Raw genomic sequence first — 8439 nt, forward strand, 5'->3', positions numbered from 1 at the left:
CGTCCTATTATAGGACTCCTCAGCAGTGCGCACCCACGACCTCGCCTCGCGAGATTCGAACCCAGAACCTATCAGTCTCGCGCGCGAGCGCTTAACCACTAGACCACTGAGCTGGTTGGCATCCAACGGTGTTAATATCTAACTTCAACCAATCCAAGAAATTGAGCAACCATTCACCAGTTGTCTTCAGTGAGTTGTTATCTCGCGAGGCGAGGTCGTGGAGGCGCACTGCTGAGAAGTCCCACAACGGGACGAAACGGCCGTCCAGTGCTTCCAGGTTTTCCATGGTGGTCTAGCTACAATTGACTCACGCTTTCAACTATGAAAATATGTAGAATAATTGAATAATTAGTTAGTTTTCTATAATGACTTAATTAATGACCATGTGAATATTTTCATGGTGCATTATGATAAGTCTTGGTAATTGAACACTATACTCGGATCCTAAGCTAGTCTCGTAATCCCCAAGCTAGAACTACACAGCGACTTGAACACGAGAGAAAAGGCGCAAAATATGCGAGAAGCACTTCACTCCAAAGGTTCATTTATGTACAGAAAATATAGGGTTTTTATAGTATTTTAGAAGTCCTTGGGTTTTCCTGAAAATTCTGGAATGCTACTAAACATAATAGCAGTGTAGCAATCAGCCAATCAGAACCTTTACATGTGACTGTTCATTTTCGTGATGTTTTTGACAAAACTTCTAGTCAAACGCTGATTGGATAAAATGCTTATTAATGTTTCCTGAGCTTGTTATGTCTTTTGCGAGAAGTTTTCTGGATTACCCCAACACATTAAATTTACAACTGTCAGAATCATTAATATGATTTTTCTTCTCTTTTATATCCAATTACTTATTTTTATTTATCAACAAAATTAGTTTCAGTAATATTAACTACATTCGAATGTAACTGAAGTACATAATAGAAGAATTAACCACGTACAAAATGTAAACAATATAGTATCGTTAAAGAAAATATACATATATGATAAAACTTTATGTTCTAGGAATGTTTATAGAAAATACCGTTTCATACATAATTGATTTCTAGGAGAATATTCTTAGAACACAAATACTTTAGGCTTTATATATTTCACAGTTATTAATTTTTTCTATTTTCGATGTGTAATATAAGTAAGGAGAATTATTATATCGCAAAACGTTATGAGCTATATATTTACAGACAGTTAGTTTTCCAATGATAGATTCATTTCATAAGAAGGGATATAAATATTTTCCTATTAACGTTCGCTCAATAAACGAACACTTTGCCTTTTCAATAACAGTTCCAACATCAACAAATTATTGTCGTATCTTGAAATTCAAAACTTAAGTAACAATAAACAAATAATCTGATGGAAATCATAGATAGATCAATTCTAGATTACATTTTAGAACCTGGGAGCACTGGATGGCCGTTTCGTGCTCCCATAGGACTCCTTAGAAGTGTGCATCTATGGTCCCTCACACGGGATTCGAACCCAATACCTTCGTTTTCATGCGGATGTCGGGTGTGAGGCAATTACTCGCTGAAGATAATGAAAGATGGTCAAGTGACATTGAGATCACTGGATGCCAGCGGATCAGTGGTCTAGAGGTCAATTGTTCACGCGAGATCAAAAATTCTTGGTTTGAATCCTGCTTGAGGGATTGTGGGTGGGCACTGCTGAGGAGTCCCGCACTAGGACGAAACGACCGTCCTGTGCTTCCAGGCTACAACGGTGATCAAACTTAGATCGGTCCATGATTTCAATGAAATTCAACAATCTTCACAACCCCAAACTAAAAGTAAATTATTATAAATTTAAAAACTATACATTACATATTTTCTTATGATTTGCTGTGATATTTTACAAAATGAGAGGAGGCTGATTATTGAATAATAATCAGCGTGTAGTAAGCCGATAAGAAATTTTCTTTTATGAAAAGAAAATAAACATTGATTTGTTATTTAAAAATTAACTTAAACTACCCCATTAACCCTATATAAATCGAGTGATGAGTAGAAAAAAATACTTCCTGTACATTCGAGGTAGTATTCAATTGTACAAGCAAGTCAAAGATGGTTCTATAAAGAACAGGAATTAGTACCTGACAGTAAAGCATTTGAATTGATTTAAGCTCCTCAACTTAACATAAAAATTTGAACAGATCAGGAAGAATACAAACAAAAAACCATGAGAGATTTTACTAAATAACCCTAAAGAAAGCAATACAAAATGCAAGTTTGGAAACAAAGTAAAATGTTTAAAGTATTAGCATTTTTCAGAGCCGCAAAAGTCTAACTAGATAAACGTTAACTATGTCTGATTTAAGGCTAAGCATATCAGTAGTTGCATCTGTCCATAGTAGTTGTTTTTTTGAGACAAGAACTTATACATTGAATTAATATTGTCTCTAGTCATGAGGTTTACATTTAAACTACTTCGGTTAATAAAGTTTAGTGACCTAATCACTCAAAGAAAATTCAGTTATCTAAATTCAGTGACATGTAAATAAATTGATTTACTAAATAATAAGTTTCCATGTTTAAACTAATTATTGATACCTGAAGTTTCTTTAATCTACCTGTTATTGATTATTAAGTTTTAGCAACAACGGAGCTTTTCATAAATGTTCTAGAGATTGCCTTCATTCTAACAACTTGAACCAGTCCGTTCGAAAGCTAAATTTTATAAATGTTAGCATTCAATTAGTCGTGATTAGTTTTTGCAGAAAATATTCGTGTGGAATTCCTCTTGGACATTAGTCAAAATGGAACACGGCCATAGTAACAATCCAACAATCTAAATGAAACCAAACCAGAATAATACGGTTTCGTAAATCGAAACATTTTTTGGGGATGATGGAGAAGATTTGTAGCTGAGGTGGATAATTTAGGCGGAATTTCGTTCCCCGAGATGGATAGTTTGGTCGTGGAGCTTTCATCGTTCTTCTGTACAAAATCATCAGCACAAACTTCAAGTAAAAGCGGTGTTCGAATTTCTCCTCATATGACTTCCAGCTTGTCTCGTAGACCACGATCTTGATCGATTGTTGTCGACTTTTAACCGGTCATTGTTTACTTCTTTATTTTGATTGTATCTCCCACTGATTTGATTCTTGGTCCTATATTTGTCCATAATTTTTCAGATTGGTTGATAAATTAAATCGATTTCAATGTGTTAGTTGATTGCTGATTGACCTGAGTGCCAAGCTTCTAAAAATTCCCTAGTGTTTTTAGAATTTCCTCTATCCAAGATCTCAACATTTTATCAGTCGAAACATTTCTTTGCCAATAAACTTCTTAGTCAAAATAATCTTTTTACGTAAGAAAATTTACTCTCATGTGTATGCCCGACATAGAGACCCTCACTCATGAATTCTATACACAATCCATCCTAGTGTTTCCTGTTTTCAGACCTACTGATTAATTTCGAAGAAGTGATAAAATACTCTAACGTTTGTCAACTTATACAGAGATCTTTTGCAATAAAAACTAGACATCACTTGATTTGGCTTTGAAAGTTAACTTGAATGACAAGCTTAGACAAATTTTATGGTGTTATATTTCCTATCTTTCTCCAAGGTGCAAACGTTAATTCAGTTGAATTAGTGCCTAAAATCAACTACATGCATTGTTATAAATAGAGCTTGTTTAATACTTTTGACAGAACTAAATCTAAAATCATCAGTTGATCTTCTTCGATTCCAATAATTCTCTTGTTGATGTTAGTTTATGATGTCAAAAACAATTTTCAAACAATGCAAAACCTGTCTAAACTTACCTCAGTAAAAGCTATTATATTTTTTAATACTTTTCTGACATATATTTGAAAATAACTCCGCCTGTTGCCCCTCTGGGGGCTAATGCCGGTCCCAAGCCCGGATAAAGGAAGAGGGTTGGGCGTGGGGTTAGTGAACCCATCCCGTAGAAAACCAACTAGCTAGAAAACGCTAACTAGAAAAAATAATTCAAACCATTTAAACTCTGCCCTGTGAGCTGAAGAAAGAATTATGATGCCTCATGATGAAAGCCGAGATTCTTCGGAAGTCATGAAGTCTATGCCCCTTCTAACAACCAGAGCAACAATCTTTATAGGTACTATTTGTAAATATTTTGTTTTAAATCAATTGTTTGTATTTTAAAAGAAAGTTACCCCCGATTTTCACAAATTCAGTCTAAAGAAAAATTTTCAGAAATTGATCTAGTTAATTTAATTGAAAATACTACTAAATTTAGAAAAAGAAGCCCACATAATCGTTACATTTTTATATAACTAGGTCTTTTCAACCGTGTTCATTCAAAAGTTATGACCTTTGTAAAAAGAAGATTATTCTAAAAAACAATATTGAATAACAAACAATTTATTTATAGAATTATGTGCTATCTATCCATCTTTTCGTTTGGCTTGATATGAAATAGAATTAGTAATAAATGGCATAACAGAAATAGGAAAGATTTAACATATTTTAAAGCAGAAAAATTAAAACAATAATAGACATGATAAGCAAAGATAGATAGTGGCTAGCAGTGGAATCAAGGACGCGCGTTTCGTCCTATTTGGGACTAGTCAGCTGGATGTACCTGCATCTCAGAGGCAATATCGAGGCAATACGCACGGCATGCATATATGGCCAATAAGAGATTGACCAGTTGCAGTCCTAAGCACCAATGGGAAGATTCAAACAAACAATACTAAGTGAGTAATAGAGATGATTGTTCAACAATCTACGAATCGTCAAAACTATATTAATTTAAATTGCAAACTTTATTTATAACTACAAACAGATTTTTAGCAATTCTGTTCATTGGGGAATTCCACATCTTAATAAACATTACTTTTTAAATGTCATGTTTTAAGAACTCTAAATAAGCACCATTCAACATTTATTCTAAACTTATGAATAGCGCATGTTTTGGTAAACAAAGTAATGATTTTGGTGCTCATATTTTATACAGATTTTCTTGAATTTGTCGTATCGAAACCTCACCGGTATATTTTGAATAATAGCACCTTGTAGTTTACATCACGAACTGATCCTAAGTATATAACTATTGCAAACTATGAAGGACTGGATGGTTGTTTCGTCTTCGTACGGAACTCCTCAGTAGTGCGCATCCATGAATTTACAACAAGAGATCAAATCCAACACCTTCAGTCTACCAGCAAGCACTTAGACTGTAAAAAATTAACCCCACATCCGATGGTTTACATTTCTAATTTCAGTCAATTCGTGATATTTCCTGAATATATTTCACCACTTGTGATGAATAATTGTCTTACACCCGACATATTTGAACCTTATTAGTTAAGACTTTTCAATAGAACCCCTGGAACCACAACTCTAAATTATTCACTAGCAATGCAGAATTTAGTCAAAGTTTACATTTTGAGATATTTGGAACAGCTTATCCTCGTCACAGGTCGATTTGTCATTTCCCGGTGATGATGAAATGTACTACAATAATTGGGTTAATCTCTACTATTTACAAACATTATCGTAAGTGACATTCATTATATAAAATGTGTTACTTAGCAGAGTCATTTCTGACACAGGAAGTGACAATACTTTAGGAAACCACTCAAGGAAAACATCAAAAAACTGAATTTACTGCAAAGGCTTCAATGTTGTTTTGATAATTTGAACAGAAACATGAGAGAAAATTAGTTTATAAAATCTTAAAATATTAAGTTTATTTTTTATTAATGAATATGTAATTATGATCACTGATACAAATGTCATTAATACTATATTACTTTTGTGCTTAGGTTACACGTAATGGGATAGCTCATAAGTCTGGACTTGAACCTGGAGATGTAATATTGAAAATATGCGCAACTCCAATCACTGGGATGGTACATGCCCAAGTGAAAGCTGAAATTCTAAGAGCTGGTAATGATTTGGATTTTATGGTCAAAAAGTAAGTTAACATTTTATTTGTATCATATTTTTCAACGTTGTTGAATAAGTGATAATTAAAACGTAATTAACAAAACTTGTTGTTGTACAATTTTCAATGTTAATGATGTTTTATTAATTGTACTACGTTCTGTAATATTAAATCAACTGAAGTTAGTTAGTTAGATTTATTTGACCAGATCCTGATTACATTTTTAGCGGGCATTATTTTTGGATCATTAAAGCAGTTACTGCTATGAAAAGTCATCTATTGATTTGCGTTTAAATAGCTTAGTAATAAGTCTCATTTCAGAATGAAAATACGATTCCTTATCACCGGATGTTATTATGAAGGGAAATTTAGTCAATAAAACATTTATATAAGAGCTAATCACAAAATGTATCACCGATACTTTACACCTATTTCAAAGTTGTTTAGCTAGTCATCAGTAGGTTGCATATCACTTTGTGAATCAAGGGATGGATCCCGACTACACATAAGTAGTGTATTAGTTATAAGTCAAACTGATTGTTGACATACTCTCAGATAAACCCTAAAATTGGGCGAAACATGTGTTGAAATCTTATCACTTCAAATATATAAACTTTTACAGCGAAAATAAGTTGTATGCTGTGAAAATAACCCCTAGTATTAAAGACATGAACAGTACGAAGCTAGAGTCATTTAGGTAACTCACAGTACTTTCTGAATGTTAAATCACTTCATTATTCTATTGGCTAAAAACATTTGGAAACACTTTTTCTCAATCAGATAAACATTATTCAATTAACATCAGTACAGGAAAAAGGGATGTTTTACTTTATAAACATATCTATTTGCTGTCTTGTTTTACATTTTACAACACCAGACAATATCCCTTAAATTCTCTCGTATAGATTTGCGTTTAAGTTGTAGTTTAAATAGTTTACCAGTACAGTTCTTGATTATATCAATGTACTTGATAGGTTTAGACCTCGGTATGAATAGATTTTACTTAATTTTGAATTTATTCTGCTGATTAGCAGCGAAAGTAAAACTTGAATTTATGACTCGATTTTAATAGTTTTAGGATACATTGATAGTCAATGCATCTGTTATCTGAGCAACTTTTCTTATCCGCTTAATCAATATATTCTGATATTCGATGTTAACTAAATCACGATCTTAATTATCATTTTGTGAATTAGTATTGTTTTTGTTTATTACTTCTCACGATAGGGCAGGTCACTATTTATGTCCGGTAGAGAAAGTATCGTTTATTTTTTTAAAAATTTAATGTCATTCATTTTTCGGAAACTTTTTGTTGAACCTTTGTCAGAAAAATAATCTAATTATGTAAGGAAAGTGTTCATAATACCTTAATTGGTAACTGAGTAGTGAGCATTGTCATGTCTGTCTAGTCTTTAGTGCTGATCATATTCTATCGATTAAGTTGTAGTATGGTCACTAGTCTAAATAGTCTAATATTGCATAAACTATGTTTTGATAATAGATGGTTGTAGGTAGACGAAGAGACATGCTAAAACTACGTTTCATGATAATTGGTACTAATTAATAAGATAATCTTAAGGAAATAAAAAAATAATACAAATGATATATATGTATTTATGAGGAGATATATTTTCAGACGTCAGTTTGTTGCTCGCTTCTTCAATTACAGTTTATCAAGAAGTGATTCTGTGTAATTCCTAGGTTTCTATTAAGTGGATTTACGGTGAGAAGCATTATTCATTTAAAAATCTTTTGTTCGATATCTCAACTTTTGGAAATTTACTCATCTTTACATTAAACTAAAAAGTATTCTGTTCAAAGCATAAACAAGAAAGAAAGGAGACGATGAAAAAAAACTTGATTCTGTACTTAGTATTATCAGTAATAAACTTTCTCCTTCAATTTATTTTAGACGTGATTTCAATGTAGTTGCATATAATCAAACAATGCAACAAATTGCTGCTAGTAATCGACCAATTGATGTCAATTCAAATTCACCTGAACCACGTGCTGAAATAGTTGAAGAACATTTATGGCGACATGGTGGTCCAACATTTAAAAATGTTCAACCAAAATCATATAAAATCCTTGAACAACAATTACCACAATCAAGTATGGGAGGTAAGTGATAATGTTAATTTACCATTTTTATTACTGATCAATCTATTTCTATACAAAATACAATGTTCATTTAAGTAGTATAGTTAACCATGTAAAAATTAGATAAATTTTATTTTATTAAAGAGTTTATCGGTGGTTAAGTAATAATTTAACTGATATAAAACGTTGTTTATACAACTTTCTTATTATTCATTTATTAGAAAATATTAATAATTAGTGAATGCGTTTTATTCTTAATTAACTGATATTTTGAAATACTGATTATAAACTACATTGATTATTATTAACTTTATTCACTATTTTAAAGTTGAAATCATGAATCTTTTGAAGCTAGACCACCATGGAAAACCTGGAAGCACTGGGCGGCCGTTTCGTCCTATTGTGGGACTCCTCAGCGGTGCGCATCCACGATCCCGCCACGAGAGTCTAGCTTCAATGGATT

The 8439-nt window shown here is 32.5% G+C and overlaps 1 protein-coding gene across 2 annotated transcripts in view; it reads left to right on the plus strand.

The window, feature by feature from the left end:
• The window catches only part of Smp_006860.1 (hypothetical protein), a gene marked incomplete at both ends in the record, with an annotated part of 14126 nt that overhangs the window by 3218 nt on the left and 2469 nt on the right, over positions 1–8439 (plus strand). For both annotated transcript variants that reach the window (XM_018794583.1, XM_018794584.1), the window contains 2 exons: positions 5755–5906; positions 7789–7997. In XM_018794583.1, the coding sequence (XP_018648983.1) occupies positions 5755–5906; positions 7789–7997 (361 nt within the window). The remainder of the gene's footprint in view (positions 1–5754; positions 5907–7788; positions 7998–8439) is intronic.

This window comes from Schistosoma mansoni, chromosome 1 (genome assembly GCF_000237925.1).
Source record: "Schistosoma mansoni strain Puerto Rico chromosome 1, complete genome".
Taxonomy (NCBI): domain Eukaryota; kingdom Metazoa; phylum Platyhelminthes; class Trematoda; order Strigeidida; family Schistosomatidae; genus Schistosoma; species Schistosoma mansoni.